The sequence below is a fragment of the Callithrix jacchus genome, chromosome 6 (genome assembly GCF_049354715.1).
Source record: "Callithrix jacchus isolate 240 chromosome 6, calJac240_pri, whole genome shotgun sequence".
NCBI lineage: Eukaryota > Metazoa > Chordata > Mammalia > Primates > Cebidae > Callithrix > Callithrix jacchus.
The window spans coordinates 157,501,033-157,522,619 of record NC_133507.1 but is presented as its reverse complement, the minus strand read 5'-3'; the positions used below and the strand labels follow the sequence as shown (position 1 = coordinate 157,522,619).

At 45.4% G+C, this 21,587-nt stretch overlaps 1 protein-coding gene across 2 annotated transcripts in view; it reads left to right on the top strand.

Annotated features, from left to right (window-relative positions):
* Positions 1–11,505: 11,505 nt before the first annotated feature.
* ASB18 (ankyrin repeat and SOCS box containing 18) overlaps positions 11,506–21,587 on the top strand; it is a 74,475-nt gene continuing 64,393 nt past the window's right edge. For both annotated transcript variants that reach the window (XM_078328867.1, XM_002749949.6), the window contains exon 1: positions 11,506–11,759. In XM_078328867.1, coding sequence (XP_078184993.1) covers positions 11,555–11,759 — 205 coding nt within the window. In that variant the 5' untranslated portion in view covers positions 11,506–11,554. The remainder of the gene's footprint in view (positions 11,760–21,587) is intronic.

The following is a 21,587-nucleotide window of genomic DNA, read 5'->3' as shown; positions in this document are numbered from 1 at the left end:
TGGTGAAAACTGTTAGTGGGTCTACCATTCTGGGATCCAGAGGATGGTGGCCCTCTTCTCAAAGCTCCTCTAGGCAGTGCCACAGTGGGAACTCTATGTGGGGGCTCCAACCCCACATTTCCCCTCCACATTGCCCTAGTAGAGGTTCTCCATAAGGGCTCCACCCCTTCAGCAGACTTCTGCCTGGACATCCAGGGATTTTCATACATCCTCTGAAGTGTAGGTGGAAGCTCCCAAGCCTCAACGCTTGCACTCTGTACACCTGCAGGCTTAACACCATGTGGAAGTCACCAAAGCTTACAGCTTGCACCCTTTGAAGCAGAGGCCTGAGACACACCTGAGGCCCTTTTAGCCACAGCTAAATCTAGAGTGGCTGGGACACAGCGAGCAGTGCCCCGAGACTGCACAGGGCAGCAGGGCCTGGCTCATGAAATCATTCTTCCCAAATCCAAACCATATCAAGAAGGAAGAGGAAGAAGCTGACTAGGAGACTGCAGAACTGGGCACAGAGTGAGAGGCAGGACCACACAGCACTGGGGCATACAGCCTGGCCATGTGTTTGCATCTTAAGCCTGCCACTTAATAGCTGTGCGGCCTCAACAGTAGCTCCCCACACAGTTTCCTCATCTTTCAAGTGATAACCTCAGTACCACTGAGGGGAGAAAACAAGTTATATTCACAACACTTTTAGAAAGTACCTGGCACAAAGTGATCAGGCTCAGCAAGTCCCACCCCTACAAAACCAGCAATCTGAAACACTCTGAATTGAGAGTTTCACAGCAAGCACAGCTGAGCCCAGGATGGTCCAGCTCTCTAAGGGAGCAGTGTCCACCATTACTGAGGCTGTCCACCATTACTGAGGCAGTCCACCACTACCGAGATAGTCTGCCATTGCCGAGGCAGCCCATCATTGCCAAGGCAGTCCGGTATTACAGAGAGAGTCCACCATTACAGAGGCAGGCTGCCATTGCCGAGACAGTTCTAACTATACCCCTATAAACAGGACTGCAGGGAAGTTCACACGGCAGCTGGGTGGAGCCCATAGCAGCTCAGCAAAGCCACTGTAGGCAGACAGTAACTAGGTTGCCACCTTGCTGGGCAGGGCAGTCCTGAACAAAGGCAGCAGCACCACAGAAACTTATAAATAAAGCCCTACCTTCCCAGGACAGAGCACCTGGGGTAAAAAAGGCGGTTATAAGTTCTGCTGCAGCAGACTTAAACATACCTGTCCAGCAGCTCTGAATGGAACAACGGAGCTCACAAATCAGCACTTGAGCTCTTATAAAGGACAGACTGTCTCCTCAAGCAGCTCCCTGACCCCTGTATATCCATATATACCTCATAAAGGAGAGCTCAGATGGACATCTGACAGGTAGCCTTCTGGGACAAAGATAGCAAAAGAAGAAACTGGCAGCAACCCTTACTGTTCTGCAGCCACTGCACGTGATACCCAAGCAAACAGAGCCTGGAGTGGACCTCCAGCAGTCTTACAGCAGTGGGCCTGATTTTTAGAAGGAAAACTAAGAAATAGAAAGAAATAACTTCATCATCAACAAACGGGACATCCATTCAGAGACCCCATCTGAAAGTCACCAACTACAAAGACCACTGGTAAATAAATCCATAAAGATGGGAAGAAACCAGCACAAAAAGGATGAAAACACCCAAAACCAGAACACCTCTCCTCGTCCAAGGAATCACAACTCCTCACCAGCAAGGGAACAAGGCTGGATGGAGAATGAGTCTGATGAATTGACAGAATCAGGCTTCAGAAGGTGGGTAATAAGAAACTTCTCTGAGCTAAAAGAACATGTTCTTACCCAATGCAACGAAACTAAGAACCTTGAAAAAAGGCTTGATGAAATACTAATGAGAATAAACAGCTTAAAGAGGAATATAAATGAATTGATGGAGCTGAAAAACACAACACAAGAACTTCATGAAGCATACCCAAGTTTCAATAGCCGAATTGACCAAGCTGAAGAAAGGATATCAGAGGTCGAAGATCAACTCAATGAAATAAAACGAGAAGGCAAGATTAGAGGAAAAAGGGTAAAAAGAAATAAATAAAGTCTCCAAGAAATATGGGACTATGTGAAAAGACCTAATCTACATTTGATAGGTGTACCTGAATGTGACGAAGAGAATGAATCCAAGCTGGAAAACACTCTTCAGGATATTATCCAGGAAAACTTCCCCAACCTAGCAAGGCAGGCCAATATTCAAGTCCAGGAAATACAGACAACACACAAAGATATTTCACAAGAAGAGCAACCCCAAGGCACATAATCGTCAGATTCACCAGGGTTGAAATGAAGGAGAAAATGCTAAGGGCAGCCAGAGAGAAAGGTCGGGTCACCCACAAAGGGAAGCCCATCAGACTCACAGCAGATCTCTCGGCAGAAACCCTACAAGCCAGAAGAGAGTGGGGGCCAATAGTCAACATCCTTAAATAAAAGAACTTTCAACCCAGAATTTCATATCCAGCCAAAGTGAGCTGCATAAGTGAAGGAGAGATAAAATCCTTTATGAACAAGGAATTACTCAGTGATATCATGACCACCAGGCCTGCTTTACAAGAGTTTCTGAAAGAAGCACTAAACAAAGAAAGGAACAACCAGCACCAGCCACTCCAAAAACATACCAAGTGGTAAAGAGCATCAACACAATGAAGAAACTGCATCAACTAATGGGCAAAACAGCCAGCTAGCATCAAAATGGCAGGATCAAATTCACACATAACAATATTAACCTTAAATGTAAATGGGCTAAATGCCCCAGTCAAAAGACACAGACTGGCAAATTGGATAAAAAGCCAAAACCCATCGGTGTTCTGCATCCAGGAAACCCATCTCACATGCAAGGATACACAAAGCCTGAAAATAAAGGGATGGAGGAAGATTTACCAAGCAAATGGAGAGCATAAAAAAAGCAGGAGTCACAATCCTAGTCTCTGAAGAAACAGACTTTAAACCAACAAAGATTAAAAGAGTCAAAGAAGGACATTACATAATGGTAAAAGTATCAATGCAACAAGAACAGCTAATGATCCTAAATATATACGCACCCAATACAGGAGCACCCAGATATATAAAGCAAGTTCTTAAAGACTTACAAAGAGACTTAGACTCTCACACAATAATAGTGGGAGACTTTAACACTCCACTGCCAATATTAGATAGATCAACGAGACAGAAAATTAACAAGTATATCCAGGACTTGAATTGAGAACTGGACCAAGCAAACCTAATAGACATTTACAGAACTCTCCATCTCAAATCCACAGAATATACATTCTTCTCAGCACCACATCCTACCTACTGTAAAATTGACCACATAATTGGAAGTAAGTCACTCCTCGGCAAATGCAAAAGAGTGGAAATCATAACAAATAGTCTCTCAGACCACAGAGCAATCAAGTTAGAACTCAGAATTCAGAAACTAACTTAGAACTGCACAGCTTCATGGAAACTGAACAAGTGGCTCTTGGATGTTTACTGGGTAAACAATGAAATGAAGGCAGAAATAAATAAGTTCTTTGAAACCAACTAGAACAAAGATACAACATACCAGAATCTCTGGGACACATATAAAGCAGTGTCTAGAGGAAAATATATAGCAATAAATGCCCACATGTGAAACACAGAAAGATCTAACATTAACATGCTATCATCAAAATTGAAAGAGCTAGAGGAACAAGACAAAAAAACTCAAAACCTAGCAGAAGACAAGAAATAACTAAGATCAGAGCAGAACTGAAGGAGATAGAGACACAAAAAAACCCTTCAAAAAATCAATAAATCCAAGAGCTGGTTTTTCAAAAAGATCAACAAAATACACAGACCACTAGCCAGATTAATAAAAAAGAAAAGAGAAAAGAATCAAATAGATGCAATAAAAAACGATGAAGGGGATATCACTACAGGTTCCATAGAAATAAAAACTATCATCAGAGATTATTATAAACAACTCTATGCACATAAACTAGTAAACCTGGAGAAAATGCATAAATTCTTGGACACTCGCATCCTCCCAAACCTAAACCAGGAAGAAGTCAAAACTCTGAATAGACCAATAACACGGGCTGAAGTTGAGGCAGCAATGAATAGCCTACCAACCAAAAAAAGCCCAGGTCCAGATAGGTTCACAGCCAAATTCTATCAGACATACAAAGAGGAGCTGGTACCATTCCTTCTGAAATTATTCCAAACAATCCACAAAGAGGGAATCCTTCCCAAATCATTTTATGAGACCAACGTCATTCTGATACCAAAACCCGCAGAGACTCAACAAGAAAAGAAAACTTCAGGCCAATATCCACGATGAACATAGATGCGAAAATCTTCAATAAAATACTGGCAAACCAATTGCAACAGCACGTCAAAAAGCTTATCCACCATGATCAAGTAGGATTCATCCTGGGGATGGAAGGCTGGTTCAACATACACAAGTCTATGTAATTCACCACATAAACAGAACCAAAGACAAAAACCACATGATTATTTCAATTGATGCAGAGAAGGCCTTTGACAAAATTCAACAGCCCTTTATGCTAAAAACCCTCAATAAACTACGTATTGATGGAATATATATATATCTCGAAATAATAAAAGCTATTTATGAAAAACCCACAACCAATATCATACTGAATGGGCAAAAACTGGAAGTACTCCCTTTGAAATCTGGCACTAGACAAGGATGCCCTCTCTCACCACTCCTATTCAGTAAAGTATTGGAAGTTCTAGCCAGAGCAATCAGGCAAGAAAAAGAAATAAAGAGTATTCAAATAGGAAAGGAGGAAGTCAAATTGTCTCTATTTGCATATGACATGATTGTATATTTAGAAGACCCCATCATCTCAGCCCAAAATTTCCTGAAACTGATAAGCAACTTCAGCAAAGTCTCAGGATACAAAATCAATGTGCAAAAATCACAAGCATTCCTATACACCAATAACAGACTTAAAGAGAGCCAAATCAAGAACGAACTGCCATTCACAGTTGCTGCAAAGAGAATAAAATACCTAGGAATACAACTGACAAAGGATGTAAAGAACCTCTTCAAGGAGAACTACAAACCACTGCTCAAGGAAATGAGAGAGGACACAAACAGATGGAGAAACATTCCATGTTCATGGTTAGGAAGAATTAATATCGTGAAAATGGCTATACTGCCCAAAGTGATTTACAGATTCAATGCTATCCCCATCAAGCTACCAATGACCTTCTTCACAGAACTGGAAAAAAACACCTTAAATTTCATATGGAACCAAAAGAGAGCCCACATAGCCAAGTCAATTCTAAGCAAAAAGAACATAGTGGGAGGCATCACACTACCAGACTTCAAACTATACCACAAGGCTACAGTAATCAAAACAGCATGGTACTGGTACCAAAACAGAGATATAGACCAATGAAACAGAACAGAGGCCTCAAAAGCAACGCAACACATCTACAACCATCTGATCTTTGACAAACCTGACAAAAACAAGCAATGGGGAAAGGATTTCCTGTTTAATAAATGATGTTAGGGAAACTGGCTTGCCATGTGCAGAAAGCAGAAACTTCCCAACACCTTACACTAACTTCAGATGGATTAAAGACTCAAACTTAAGACCTAACACACAAAAACCCTAGACGAAAATCTAGGCAAAACCATTCAGGACATAGGCATACACAAGGACTTCATGACTAAAACACCAAAAGCATTGGCAACAAAAGCCAAAAAAGACAAATGGGACCTAATCAAACTCCACAGCTTCTGCACAGCAAAAGAAAGTCATTAGAGTGAATCGGCAACCAACAGAATGGGAAAAAAATTTTGCAATCTATCCATCTGACAAAGGGCTAATATCCAGAATCTACAAAGAACTAAAACAGATTTACAAGAAAAAGGCAAACAAGCCCATTCAAAAGTGGGGAAAGAATATGAACACTTTACAAAAGAAGACATATATGAGGCCAACAACATATGAAAAAATGCTCATCGTCACTGGTCATCAGAGAGATGCAAATCAAAACCACATTGAGATACCATCTCACACCAGTTAGAAGGGCGATCATTAAAAAATCTGGAGACAACAGATGCTGGAGAGGATGTGGAGAAATACGAACACTTTTACACTGTTGGTGGGAGTGTAAATTAGTTCAACCATTGTGGAAAACAGTGTGGCCATTCCTCAAGGACCTAGAAATAGAAATTCCATTTGACCCAGCAATCCCATTACTGGGTATATATCCAAAGGACTATAAATCGTTCTACTATAAGGACACATGCACACAAATGTTCATTGCAGCACTTTACAATAGCAAAGACTTGGAACCAACCCAAATGCCCATCAATGATAGACTGGAAAGGGAAGATGTGGCACATATACACCATGGAATACTATGCAGTCATAAAAAATGTTGAGTTTGTGTCCTTTGTAGGGACATGGATGAACCTGGAAACCATCAGTCTCAGCAAACTGACACAAGAACAGAAAATGAAACACTTCATGTTCTCACTCATAGGCGGATGTTGAACAATGAGAACACATGGACACAGGGAGAGGAGCATCACACACTGAGGTCTGTAGGGGAAACTAGGGGAGGGACAGTGGCGGGTGGGGAGCTAGGGAGGGATAACATGGGGAGAAATGCCAGATATAGGTGATGGGGAGGAAGGCAGCAAACCACACTGCCATGTTTGTACCTATGCAACAATCTTACATGTTCTTCACATGTACCAAAACCAAAAATGCAATAAAATATATATTTTAAAATAATAAAATAAAATAAAAAAAAGAAAGTGCCTGGCACATATTGTGAATTATGTAATCAACATACTATAATCTCAGCACATCAAGAAGTGCCTGGAATTAACCAGGGCTCAAAACATGTTTACTGACTGAAAATCATTTGTGCGTTATTTGGGCCTTGATGATTATATTGCTAGCAAATATCGGTATCTCCAATTGCACCACTCCAAACTTGCATCATTACAAACCATGCCCCAACAGAGAGAAACAAATCTTGCAAGAATTGTCAGTGACTTTAATCGTATCTTGTCTGTGCCCACACCCCATCCCATTGTTTCCAGCCTCTGAAGACATAGGGGAAATGAAAGTGGCCCCTGCTCTCTCATTTCACAAAGAGCTACCCATCCAGCCTGAGTACCAAGATTGCACTACAAAGTAGCTACTGCAGCCTGCTGGGTTGATGGGCGAGCCTCGCCCCACACGGAATGGTGAATACATTCACACAAACATCTTGGACAAAACTGTAGAGACAGAAAAGCTAGAAGCGACTCATTGAAAAGGAATTCAAGTTGGGCACAGTGGCTCACACCTGTAGTCCCAGCACTCTGGGAGGCTGAAGTGTGAGGATCGCTTGGGCCCAGCATTTGAAACCAGCCTGGGCAACATAGTGAGCCCTTCTCTGTGTTAAAAACAATTTAAAAATTAGCCTGGCATAGTGGCACACACCTGTAGCCCAGTTACTCGAGAGGCTAGGATGAGTTTGAGCCCAGGAGATAGAGGCTGCAGTGAGCAGTGATTGCACTACTGCACTCTAGCCTGGGCAACAGAGTGAGACCCTTTCAAAAAAAAAACAATTCAAAAGAATCTTTAGCAAAGTTAAAAAGCTTCTGACCACAAAGAGAAACATCTTTGTCACTGGAGCTGGGAATTAGGAGAAATAAATAAAACAGTAGGAACCAGAGACAGGAGAGGGGATGATGCAAGATGATGAAAGCCTCTGGCCTGGGAGCAAAGCTCCAGCTTATCCAGAATGTGAGGGCCCAGGAGCTGGATCTGGAGGCAAGGGAGCACCCAACAGCACTCAGGGGACCAGGGGATGAAGGAGCTGCTCTCCAGGCTCCCAGGGAAAAGCAGGGACATTTCAGGCCCAAAGAAGCAATGAGTTTCAAAGGTGAATCCATCTTACAGGGCTATGTCTCGGTCACTTTGAGTGAGTCTAGATGCGCATAGAGCTTGTCCCTTACTCTGAGGTCACAGGGGGGTCTGAGGACTTGGGACTGTTCATTCTCCCAGACTATGGCTCTCACTTGGTGACGGACTCAGTGCTGGGACTAAATTAGACCCCAGTTTTATCAACTGATTTATTAGGCTTTGTTACTTTGCTGCAAATTTGTTCAAAACCAAAAGTATTGATGGAGGAGAAAGTCACAAGCCTGGCAGTCCTGACCTCTTTGAATGCAGAGCCACATGACATGAAAAATTCCAGACAATATTTATGCTTCTCTGTAAGATACATATTATTTGTCCTCATCTAAACACATTTGTAAACACAACTTGATGTAAGTTGTATACAATATATCACTGAAAATACATGAATTATGGTACCCTCCACTGATTATTTAAAAATTAAAATAGAACAATAAGGCGACCTTTATCTGATGCAGAGAAAGGCAGGATCCGTCTGTCACTGATTGCTTAAATATATTCTGTACCTTTCAAGGACAGTCGCTGAAGGAGAGTCAAACAGATGATTTCCAAGAAGTTAAAGGGGGAAATATTTGTGCTGGGTTCCTTTCTCCTCCAATGATGGTTTAGGCTGTGGGGGACTGGAGTAGGGAGGGGTGACCTTAGCTAATCAAAAAAGAAAGATAAAGAAATAGAGACCAGAAGATTTTGTGCTGAAATGAAGAAATTCGTGTTGCCTTAAACGTAATTTGTGTTAGTTACACTTCAATTCCTAATTATACATAGCAGGGTTGATAAAGAATTGCATTATAATGAAATTAGCTGGAATAATTAGCATAGTGTATGTGCCACTGATTAAACACCCAGCAGATAGCTTGGTAATTAAGATCAGTGAGTGCCGTGTTTTGAGGCTTTGTCATCTTATTATCTGCCCAACAAGTGCTTCATCTTTACCTCCCTTCTGATTTGAAGTTTGATAGCAGTCTCGAATAATTCTCATTTTGTTTCTTTAGATTACCTTGCCCCTGTGCTGATCATTTTCCTACGGTCACTATCCTTCCTTTCGCTGTATCTACACACATGTGCTAGTGTTAGATTTCTCCCTAAATGTAAGACATTTGATGCTGCAAAGGATTGGTGCTTGGAAATTTAAGCCCAAAAATCTTCAAAACCCCCAGTCCTTTGGCCAAAGAAAGAAGTAGAGACCAGTTATACTCTGCAGTTCAGTCAAGCCTCTGAACTGCAGGCAGATCCTCGGCACTCGTATTTCATTTCTGGGCAGAGTCCATTACCAGAGATTCCAAGGATGTCGCCATCGGGGTCCATTCGTCAAGGTCCATGACACCAAAAGGCAGTCACTCCAGTGGCCCTGGCTGCTGCTCATTTGTGAGCCCAACCTATGGTGCCATCGCTCATCCACATTCCACTCGGGGACTCTGGGATTGTCTGCTGTTGTTACAAAATCCATTTGGATTTTATCATAAAAGGCAGGGCATTACTATTATCAAAGAATAGAAGGCTTGGGAGGATTCACTCAAGTTCTTCACTGGCTGAGTCATTCCCCCTGCATCTTCTTAGACTAAAACCAGGACATTTCCATGATTTAAAGGCAGAGTAAACACACTACCTGTATCAACCAGGAATGTCTTCAGCTGCAAGTCACAGAAAACACACAAAAAGTGCTTAAGGCATAAAGATAAGAGGTCTGGTGGCTGAAATGTCACCTCCAGTCTCTGCCCAACTTTCCGTCCCACTCTCCTTTGTGTGTTGATCCTTCATTTCACGTCTGTCACCTCCTGGCTGTGATGTGGCTGCAGCTCCACATATCATGTCCGTGTTCACAGAAACAAGAAAAGGAAAGGGAGGTGCCAGCCACTTCTGTCCCTCTCCATCAGGAAAGCAGATCACTTCCCAGACTCACCCCACCAGCCAGAACCAGGTTGCAACAGAGACTGGACATGGAGTAGCTGGCAAAGGAGACTGGGACTGACACTACTGACCTAAATCAACGTGACTCGTCCCCAGGGGCTGGGCACAGTGCCCCTGCCAAGAAAGCCAGGCCGTGTTGGGCACACAGGTGGAAGGAGAATGGATATTGGGCAGGAACTACAGTGCCTGATACCTCAATTGTAGATGGAGCAGAAGCAGGAAAATCACGCACCAGAGCCGAAAGGAGGAAGGGTGTATTAGTCAAGGTTCTTCAGAGGAACGAAACCAACAGTATGTAGGGAGAGAGAATGTATCTTCAAGAATTGGCTCATAGTATAGTGAGGACTTGGTAAATCCAACATCAGCAGGGTAGGCTGATAGGCTGGAGATCTAGGGAAGAGCTGAGGTTGAGACCAAAGGCTCAACCTCTATCTACCACCAGAATTCCTTCCTGCTCAGAGAAAGTCAGTCTTTTGTTCTATTCAGACGTTCAACTGATTGATGGAGGCCCACACATGTTAGGGAGGGCCATCAGCTTTACTCCAAGTCTTCTGGTTCAAGAAAGTCTAATCTGATCCCAAAAACACCTTCACAGAAACATCTAGACTAGTGTTGGGTCAAGTCTCTGGGCACTGTGGTCCCAGCCATGCTGACACATAAAATTAAGCACAGGGGAGAAGGAAGAAAGGAAGGAAGGAAGGAAGGAAGGAAGGAAGGAAGGAAGGAAGGAAGGAAGGAAGGAAGGAAGGAAGGAGGGAGGGAGGGAGGGAGGGAGGGAGGGAGGGAGGGAGGGAGGGAGGGAGGGAGGGAGGGAGGGAGGGAAGGAAGGAAAAAGATGGCAAGATGGAAGGCAAGGCGAAGGAGGCCCTGTAAGCTCTGCAGCCCACCCTGGACCCTCAGAGGCCACAGCACACTGGCATCAGCAGAGAAGCTGCAGGAACAGCTGTGCTTGTGCACAGCTTGGCATGAGGAAACCCAAGCACACTGAAGACACAGGTCACAGAGAGAAAGCCCCATCTTCGCCCCTAAGAGTGCACAGAAATCCACCTGAGAGCTCTGCCCTTCCACAGTCATGGAATTATAGGCTTTGAGTCAAGTTTACCAGCTTTGAGGGACAGGGAGGTCGTGGGTAATATTTAGGTTACTTTTTTGTTCACTTCTGTGATGCTTTTGTCTTCCCAAGACTGACCAGTTCTTCCCTGAATTTGGAAACCAAAGATTCCATTCCATTCTATGCAATTCAAGGCATGTCAATTTACAGGTGACCAGACACTCCTTTTAGAGGACGTGAAGGAGACCGAGGGGTAAAATAGTAGAAAATGTTCCTTTCCACAGAACAGAGGTCCAAGCCCAGTCCCAGGAAGAGGTTTTCAAAGTTTCAGGAGAGAGCCTCACTTTTGATCAAAAAAGACATTATTTAACATTACCCATGAAAGCTCTCTTTGAAAATACTCTCTCTCCTTCTGTACTACTTACAAACATGTCTGCTGCCCCATCCCCAGAATAATCCTTCACTGAGGCCTCTGGAAAGATTACTTCACACCTCCCTGCTGGGGGAGTGGCCCTCCGCAGGGACTGTAAGAGGAGCCAGGATGCTGCTATTTATAGAGGCCCCCATGCCACTCTTGGGGACAGCTGCTGACTTTGGAATTGCTTTAGAGGAAGAAAAGAAAAGCTGGTCACTGCACAAACGACACAACAATGTCCAACTGGGATTACCTTCCCGACTACCCACTCAACTCCGACTTAGTGAAGAGATTAAAGTCCGCCCTGGATGCCAAAGATGAGGAGAGAATGAGGGATTTAATCTGCACTGAAGTCACTCCCGTGGACGCCGTGATAGAACTGGCCAATGACGACTGGATGAAAGACCCCTCGGCTCAGCTGCCCCCCGGCATGCTGCTAGGTAACCAGAACGAGCCTGCTGCATCTGGGACTTAATTACTAAGTTATACTGACAGGGTGGGCAGATCCTGGAGGTAGAGGGGCAATTGCTTGTAAAAAGCCAATGATATGTACTGGGATATCGGACTCTCATACATACATGCCTACACATATGCTGCATAGACGGTGTACATGTGTGCTACATAAGCAACAAATGCAGTGCAACACAAGAAACTAACCCCTGATGCCCCCATCCTACCACAGCGGCTGCGCTAGGGCTCCGCTGCTTTCCAAGCTCCTCCATTTGCACGTGTAAATTTCACCCACTGATGACCATATCATGGACCCGTTTGTGTGTTCTGCTCCCTTGAGATCTAAAAAATCCAAATCGAAAGTGTTTTCCATGTTGCTATATAGTCTTCTGAATTTCAATCCCCTATCGAAATACTTAAGCCAAATGCCTACAAAAGAGACAATCTTCGGTTACCTTTTTACTTCTATAAAGAATGCTGTAATGAGCATCTGTATTAGCATTCCTACAGCTTTTTTCTTATTTGGGATTATATCCTTCCCATAAATTCCTAGGAGCCATGTAACTAGAATAAGAACATAACATTTTCTCCAAGTGTATTGCTTCTAAATTGGTGCCAAATTGTTTTCCGCAAGGCTTTCTATTCCCTCTGACGGTGAGGTGGTGTGTTACCACAGCCTCACCGAGGAGCAGCGCCAGTAATGAACGTTTGCATTAGATCGTAGTTTCATATGTGTACACCGTTAATTCTTCCCTGCCTGTCACCCATCCCTTCTTTGCAGGTCTGGATGAAGTCTTATCCACAGGATTTTTTCTTTGTAGGCCTCCTCAGGTGCAAGACTTGTCTCTCTGGGGCTTGGGCAGGATCGTGCCATCTCTTTGAATCATTCTTATTTTGTAGGATTTCTTCACCTGACATAGACACCATCCCTCAGTTATGTTTGCTGAAAGTGTTTCCTGATGTGTGATTTACTTTTAGTGGTGTTGTGCTGTTTCCCAGCTTGTCAGATTACGGGGCAAGTTAGCCTTGGCCCCTAAGGGAGGCTGAGAGCTCCTCTGCACTGTCATTCTCCTTCCCAACACAGGCGCACACATGTACACACACGTACATGCATGCATACGCACACACATGTGCACAACATGCAGGAGGAGCACGGATGGGACATGCAAGGGAGCGGCTGCTAGGGAATGGAGCTTTCAGGTGCTGAGGAGAGCAGTCTGAGATTGGAGTTTCCAAGAGGTTCCGCCAACCCTCCCTCAGCTTGGGTCTACTTCCCAGGCTGCCTCTGAGAGTGAGGGGACCTGAGCAAGCCGCTTTAGGGAGGAATCTTCTCTTGCTTCCTCTTCGCCTCGGTTTTCCTAATATCTGGTGGGGCTCCACAGGCCCAGGAGCTGTGATCCCAAACTTGGTACCTTCCATCTCTCTAGGAGTTTGCCCTGGGAGCGTTAGGGGAGGTTGTCATGATAAGCAGTGATTGGACGGGGAGTGCTGGGCTGTACATCTCGCGTTCGCTCTCGGGGCCCACCCTGCCCAAGCAGCCCCCGAGGCTGATCTCTGCGAACTGCATTGGTCCTGTTTGCCTTCTGGCTCCTGTTGGGTGCTACTAATGAAAAGAGCTGGGGGGAGGCGAGGGCAGGGAGAGTACTCCCCAGCTCCTCCCTGCCAGATGGCTGCTGGGTTTAGCAGCCTCCTTCTGCCGAAGGCTAGGCTCTGCCCAGCAGCTCCTGCCCCTCCTCTGGCCCCATCATGTACAGGGTTAGGAATGGCTACCACCATAGGTGGTCTCCTGGAGCCCCTGTAACCCTGAGCTCATGCCATCTGCTTTCTGCTGCGACCCTAACAGCAGCAGGCAGCCTCTCAACAGCTCTTCCTTCATAAACCTGTCCCAGCTGGTTGAAAATTTGTATATTGGCAATCTTGAACCTAAATATCCTTTCTTTTCACATTACTAATTGCCCTACAAAATCCTTACTGTGTGTCTCATTTTACCAAATGCTTGAAACTATGAAAACTGTGTTAGGAAATTTACATGCCTTCCACGTTGAATCCATTAAGTTATAAGTTACATACTGATATGGTTTGGCTGTGTCCCCACCCAAGTCTCATCTTGAATTGTAGCTCCCGTAACTCCCACGTGTTGTGGGAGGGACCCAGTGGGAGGTAATTGAATCACAGGGGCTGTTCTCCTCATACTATTCCTGTGGTAATAAAGAAGCCTCACAAGATCTGACGGTTTCATAAGGGGCTTCTCCTTGTGTTTGGCTCTCATTATCTCTTGCTTGCCACCATGTAAGAGGTGTTTTTGTTCCTCCCTTGCCTTCTGCCATGATTGTGAGGCCTCCCTAGCCACGTGGAACTGTGAGTCCATTAGGCCTCTTTTTCTTTATAAATTACCCAGTCTCGGGTATGTCTTCATCAGCAGCATGAAAAGAGACTGATACGCATACACCTGTATTTTTTCCTATCTAACGATTCAGCAGTGCAGGGACAATTTGACACTGATGACAGGTTTGAAGTGCTTGGGTCTGATCTAAGTTGGTTCCGTTTAGGACGACGGCATACTGAACGATTAAACACGTGATCCTAGGGCACGCCTTGTTATCAGTGATTTCATCACAGAGAAAGCAGGCTGGACCTCAGGACGAGGGTGCAGGGAGCAACACGCTCAGACATTCATTTGGGGTATGCCACTCTGGCTGCCATGGAAACTAGGACTTGAAGGAGCAGAGAAGGGCTAGGAAGAAGTTGAGTCTAGCTGGGAGTTCATCGAAGGCTGTTGCCCAGGTGAGAGACGGCAAGAGTCTAAGCCAAGGCAGAGGAAGACACAAAGGCAAAGTGACAAAGATGAGAGATATTTGGGAGGCTCGATGGGAAGGTCTGGGTGATGGGTAGAGGATAGGGCCACCGGCTAAGATAGAAACATGATTTATTGAACTTCTACTCTGCTGAGCTGTGTAACCTCAGGGAAGTCTCTTTCTCTCTCTGGACCAACAACTCCACTTACTAACTAGGGTATGAGATTAGATGAGTGCTCCCCACACAGAGAACCACAAGCTTCCTGAGAAAAGCCCCATGGTGGAATGAGCTTGGGAACTGTTTTCTGCTGGGTCCTCCCCTCAGAGACTCAAAGGCCTGGAGTCGTTTAAACACAAAGGGACTTAAGGATTGCGATTACGTTTGGCTCGGTTTCTCACCCCGAACCTCACTTTGATGTCTGCTGAGCACCGTAGAATTGGTGATTGGCAGATGCTCTTGGGGAATTGCTGCTGGCTTGGATCATCGTTTAGGTTCCCTCCTTCTCCATGCTTCTCTCAAGCCATCATCCCAAAGACTCACTGTCGCAGCCTAAATTGGGCAGAGGTTACTTTTTACTGTGGGAGCAAATGTTCTCCTTCTCAAGTGTGGGGGGATGATCCTTGATGCAAGAATGAGCTGTTTGGATTTGAAGCTACATGTGGGGTCTTTACAATTTTTGAAGAGTGGTCAAAACTTACAGCAATGACCTTGAAATGCAGCACATATTGGGAATGGACACTGACAAGCATCTAAATCCCTGCAAGGAGGAATGTGAAGAGGAAGGGATGATCACACTGGAAAACAGGGCTGGACCAAGAAGTGGGGCAGAGCTGGGGATGTCCACCAAGCCAGGAGAAGGCCAGAGTCAAGGGTCATATTGGCAAAAGTACCTGGGGAAAGAAGAGGGAAGAGGTTTCCATCCCAAGGACAGCCGCGGTCGACAGAACTCTGAGTTTGTTCAAAAGACGACAAAGTGCAAAAATGAGAGAAAGAATAGTAGCCCCTTCCCTCTGCATGTAACGGACCACCTGAGGACCTTGCCTCTTACGGCAAGCTCACCGCGCTCACAGGCCTGTGAACTCATTCCTCCCGCCAGATAGAACAGAAAGAAGCATAATTTATTCTGATGCACCCATATCAATATCATACATTAAAAAAAGCATAGAGGAAAATGGCATGGTATCCAATGGTGGAAAGGCTTTTTCTAGAGAAATCCCTCAGTGAACATGTGCCCCCACCTTGGTGCAGGCAGAAGTCAAAGGAAATGAACATGTTAGCCCCAGCAGATAGTGGGGCAAAGCACAGAACATATCCTGCTGAGGCAGGCATTAGGCAGGAGAATGGTCATCCATCAGGGTTCTCTTAAAGAAGCAATTCAACTGTGCTTTTGTGAAAACACCTGCTCTCCTGCAAGGATGGACCTGGAACACCCAACATCCTGCTGCGCTTGCTAAGGCTAAGCCCCTGACTCCCCACAGTCAGCCTCCATCCCAACAGGATCCTCCTAGCCAGGGCTGCACCTCCTCTGCTCACCTTTGCCTTTTCATCCTTCCAGACCCCGCATAGGAAAGGTCACCTCCACTAGAAAGCCATCCCTGACCCCTTGTGTCCTCCCTCCATGAAAGCATAATGCCCTGAGTCTCCATCCATTACTGAAATGCATGGCCTTGCTAGGCTGGTTTTTATATACTGACTGGACGATTCGAACCCGAACACAACCTCCTCCAGGGCAAGAACCTCACCTGACACTCGATTATATCCAGAGCCTAGCATGGGGTTTTAGCCCTGAGAGGAATCTCTGACGCTGGGCGCAGTGACTGACATGGAGGAGCCAAGCTCCTATGCTCACCCTCAGCTGTGTGGGCACAGAGTGCATGCCCACAGACACGATTGCGATTTGTGTTTCTGCAAGGAAGTATTCGATTCTACCTTCTGCTGAAGCCAAGTCTCTACTGTTCAGTACTAGCAACAATCGCATTATTTGTGCTTGCCTCTTTTCAATACCAGTTGGCTCAGTAGCCGCAGAGAACACAGAGAGGGAGAAAGGACGGCTGGGGGAGGGGCGAGGAGACCCATCTCGCCCCCCAAATGCATCAACTGCACAATTTGGCAACTGGTGTAATCAAACGACTTAAGAAACAACTGATTACTAATTGCTATTATTAAGGATGTCAGCATTCCATGATTTTGCTGCTGATATATACAAGTCAAGATGCTACTTGAATTCTTGATTGAAATAGAAAAATAGAGGCATTATGTTGTGTTTGGGGTAATAGTATTTAAGCAGAGGAAAGTTAAAGAAATACTAATTGAGTTTTCATTAAGAGATCTCACCAGCAGCATGTACAGGTGGGGAATGAGTGTGGGTAAACACGCCATGGACGTACGCACGCATGTGGAAATGCTGTCCGTGTGCAGAATTAGACTTCTCTGAGGCTTGATGCAGGGCGAACCATGACACACGAGCCATATCCCGTGTCAGACGTCCTTCCCTGTGCCTGGAGAATGACATCACTCAGGACAAACCCAACAGTTGACTCTAAGTTCAACGAGCACAGCTCCGGTCATAGAGGAATCATTTTCCAACACAGCAACAGGCACGTACCCATTGAGGGTGGCGCCAAGACGTGGTGTAATGGGAAGGGCACACGACTGAGTGGAAGGGGACCCAGGCTCTTGCCTAAGCTCTCCCATGACCTCTGTGACCTTGAACATTCCAGACCACCTCTTTGAACCTTAATTTCCTCATTTTCAAAAATGGGATTGGTCTGGATCATCTCTAAGCATCTTTACAAATTTGGCTAACTCAGGTTCTAAGACTAATGGCTTGTGATTGTGGAGAGGACCAACAAAGCATCCCTACCCGCACTGCCTTCCCAGGAGCGGCGGATTCTAACAGGGCCTGTGTGGACCACATCCTGCCTTCAAAGAAAGGGCTCCAGTGGTGAGTTTCAGGTCAGGTAGGCAGTGAGGATACCGGCTGTGCGTAAGAAGCTGGTTTACGAACTCATATGCACAGATGAAGCAGCTTGGCTCAAGGCTTAGGAAGACTAAGTCCCCAGATCAGGGCATGTTCAAACTGAAACTGGTCCTACACAGAGGCAAAGAAAGAGGGACTGGCAATGCATCGAGGACCTGCTGTTCCCTGGATAACAGGTAAGAGCACCTCCAAGGCTCTCACCTTTTCAGTTCTCTAGCTGAGGAAAATGAGGCTTGAAGAAGTTGCATGACATCCCTTGGGTTCCACGGACAATCGGCGTTATAAACCCGGTGCCCTTTCCCATGCTCCACGATGCCTGCAGTTCTTCCCACAGCTACGCTCTACAGACAGAAACACTGAGGCTCACCTGTGTTCCCTTGCTGGTCAACAGCCACTTAGGAGCAGAGCAGGAGCAGGTGTGCTTCCTGACTCGTAGTCGGTGGCTCTTGCTGCCTACCCACCCAGAGCCATTTTGCAGGAAGGTCCATGAAAAAACTTCCCAGTGAAGCTGGCTACCACCCTTTAATCTGACATGATGCATATATATGCATGTGTACACACAGGCACACACACGTTCAAGCACATGTGAACACACACACAATCTCAGTAGGCTGGAGTCCCTAGCTTCAAATCATTGAGTAAAAATAATCCAAAAAATCGTGGACAAGTGAGTGGGGTGCTACGCTGGAGAATAAAACCAGAAATGGGAAGCCAGAGGTCACCCATGGCAGGGCAGGCAGGAGGAGAAGCACTCTGCTATCTTGGCTGCTCACCCCACCAGAGAGTGTGGGGGCAGGGAGACCCTGCTCGAAGCAAAATGAAATTAAACCTTTCTAAGTACTTATAAATCAGCACCTAATGACACTATCCCACCACCAGCCTGAGCATTGCTCTTATTACTTTGATTCACAAGCCAGGAAAAGATCCGGAATTATGCACAAATTATTGTCCCATCTTCTTAATTAACGCTGATTGCAAAATTCTTGCTAAAGTCCTTGCTAACAGACTCAATTATGCGCTGCCTGAATTGATTCACCCAGATCAAGTGGAATTTATTAGAAATACACTTTCCTACAATAACATCAGATTATCTTTGAATATAGTTAAATTATTTAGGAATAAAATGGCTGCAGTGGCAGCTCTTACTTTAGATATGGAAAAATATCCCCCACCACCTAGAATTAAACTGTTTCTTTGCTTTCTACCAGACACACACCCTGGGCTCTTTTTTTTCCTCCCAGAAGCAGGTTGGATCACACTGTGATGAGATGAGATGCATCCCTTAGAGCTAATGGTCCAGCTTCAAAGGCATATGGGCAAGAAAAAAAAATCCTACAGGGTCGTGTCTCAGCTCCCCCCAAGTACGAACCGTCACTGCCTGTGGAACCCAGTGAAATTGCAATTAGACTAAATCAGGATATTTTCAGAATCGAAATTGAGAAACGGGCTAATAAAGAAATAATGTATGCTGATGACATACATCTATTAGCATCACTCCCAAGCACACTGGAGTTTGGAAAGAGCAAAAAGAAATGAGAAAAATAGCGAAGAGCCTTTTCCACCTTCCCAAGATGACGACAGTTTCTTGCCGTAAGTGCTCCACTTGGGAAATAAACATTCTGAAGGAACTAATTGGAAATGGTAGGCATGCCCTCTGCAGCCTGAGTCTAGCTTCCCATCCAACGCCCCGCTATCTTTTAATGCCACCCTCTGCACCTGGATGTTGGATAAGGGCTAGGTTTGTCTGATTTGCCACATCCTGCACATAGTAGGTGCCTAGTAGATATTTATGGGCCAGGCATGTGGTTTTTGCCTGTAACCCTCCCTTTGGGAGACTCAGGTAAGCAAATCACTTGAGCCCAGGAGTTTGAGACCAGCCTGGGCAACATGGCGAGACCCCATCTCTACAAAAAATACAAAAATGAGCCGGGCATGGTGGCACACGCCTATAGTCCCAGTTACTGGGAGACTTAATCTGGAAGGTACTGCAGTGAACCAAGATAGTGCCGCTGCACTCCAGCCTGGGCAACAGTAAGATCCTGTCTCCAAAAAATAAATGAATATGGAGAAATTTAAAATAAATAAATAAAAACAAATATTAATGTGGCAAATAGCACAGGGAAAACACTGTAGAACTCCTCTGGCTAGACCCTCGAAAGAGGAACATGTTCCTGGGAGTCTGTGATCCAAAGGAAGGAAACCCAAATCAAGGGAGGCAAGCAGTGAGCGCAGTGCACCCAAGGCATGTCACATGGGAAAGGCAAGCAGGACCCAACTGGGACTGGGGTGTGTAAATCAGAGAAGGGAGGAAGAGGAAGCCCCAGGCAGAGATTGGGATGATATTGTTTGAGGCCACAAATTCTAGGCACAGGTGTTTACCCTTACTCAGAGAGCCCCACGAGGAGCCATTCAGCAAAGGAATGAGGTCATCTCAATTTGGAAAGAAAAACATCTGACTCTTTTACCTAGGTAAAGAGGAAGATAGAGGAAAAAGGACAACTGCCAGGAGATGCCACCAGCTGTCCCCTCACAGCCACCCTCCTCTCCTGCTTTACCAATAAAATCCCTGGGGCATGCAATGTACCCACCTGTAAAAGAAATACATCTCCCCACTGTGTTAGCCTGTTCTCACATTGCAATAAAGAATTACCAGGCCAGGCTCAGTGGCTCATACCAGCACTTTGAGAGGCAGAGATGGGTGGATCACCTGAAGTCAGGAGTTCAAGACCAGCTTGGCCAACATGATGAAACACTGTCTGTACAAAAAATACAAAAATTAGCCAGGCATGGTGGTGGGTGCCTGTAATCCCAGCTACTCAGGAGGCTGAGGCAGGAGAATCACTTGAACCTGGGAGGCGGAAGTTGCAGTGAGTCAAGATGGCGCCATTGCACTCCAGCCTGGGCAACAGAGTGAGAATCTGTCTCAAAGGAAAAAGAAAAAAGAAAAAAATACCAGAGGTTGAACTGGCTCACAGTTCTGCAGGCTGTACAGGAAGCCTATCAGCTTCTGCTTCTGGGGAGAACTCAGGAAGCTTCTAATCATGGCAGAAGGCAAATGAGGAGCAGGCAGCTTACGCAGCAGAGGCAGAAGCAGGAGAAAGAGTAGCGTGGGGAGTGCTACACACCTTTAAACAACCAGATCTCACTAGAACTCACTATCTTGAGAACAGCACCAAGGGGAAGGCACTAAACCATTCATGAGAGATCCGCCCCATCATCCCATCAGCTCCACCTCCAACATTGGGAGTGACAGTTCGCATGAGATCTGGGCAGGGACACAAATCCAAACCAAATCACCCACTTCCCTTGAAGCCAGGACTGGTCTCATTCTCAACAATGGGCTTAACAGCAGATGGAAGATGACAGAGGGCAGAGCCTGAAAATTTGAAACCATCAATAGAAAAGTATTTGATGTGAAGAAGAGAAAGTTAAATGATGGAAAATAAAATGAACAGGGACTGTGGGACAAGATAAAAGGTTTAACACACTCAATGGGAGTCCAAGAAAGAGAAAAAAAAGAGATGAAAAATAAGTGACTAAAGAAATAGCTACCAAACGTTTCCCAAATTTAGTGGTAAAAGATAAAAGCTTACAAATTCAAGGTGAGCCAACCAGAAGAAGGGCAGAGTTGACAGAAGAGAGTCAGGTGTGTGGGCGCGCAGGCCTGAATATTCAATTCCTGTTGTGGAGTCAGGTTTACTTTGAGAATAAAGAGCAGGGTTCTTTGGCCTGGCACAGTGGCTCACAGCTTTAATCCCAGCACTTTGGGAGGCCGAGGAGGGTGGATCATGAGGTCAGGAGTTCGAGACCAGCCTGACTAACATGGTGAAACCCCATCTCTACTAAAATACAAAAAGCAATAATAACAATAAGATAAGCCGGGCATGGTGGCAGGCGCCTGTAGTCCCAGCTACTCAGGAGGCTGAGGCAGGAGAATGGCTGGAATTCGGGAGGCAGAGGTTGCAGTGAGCCGAGATCATGCCACTGCACTCCAGCCTCCTGGGGAGACCAGGAAGTGTCCTGACAGAGTGAGACTGTCTCT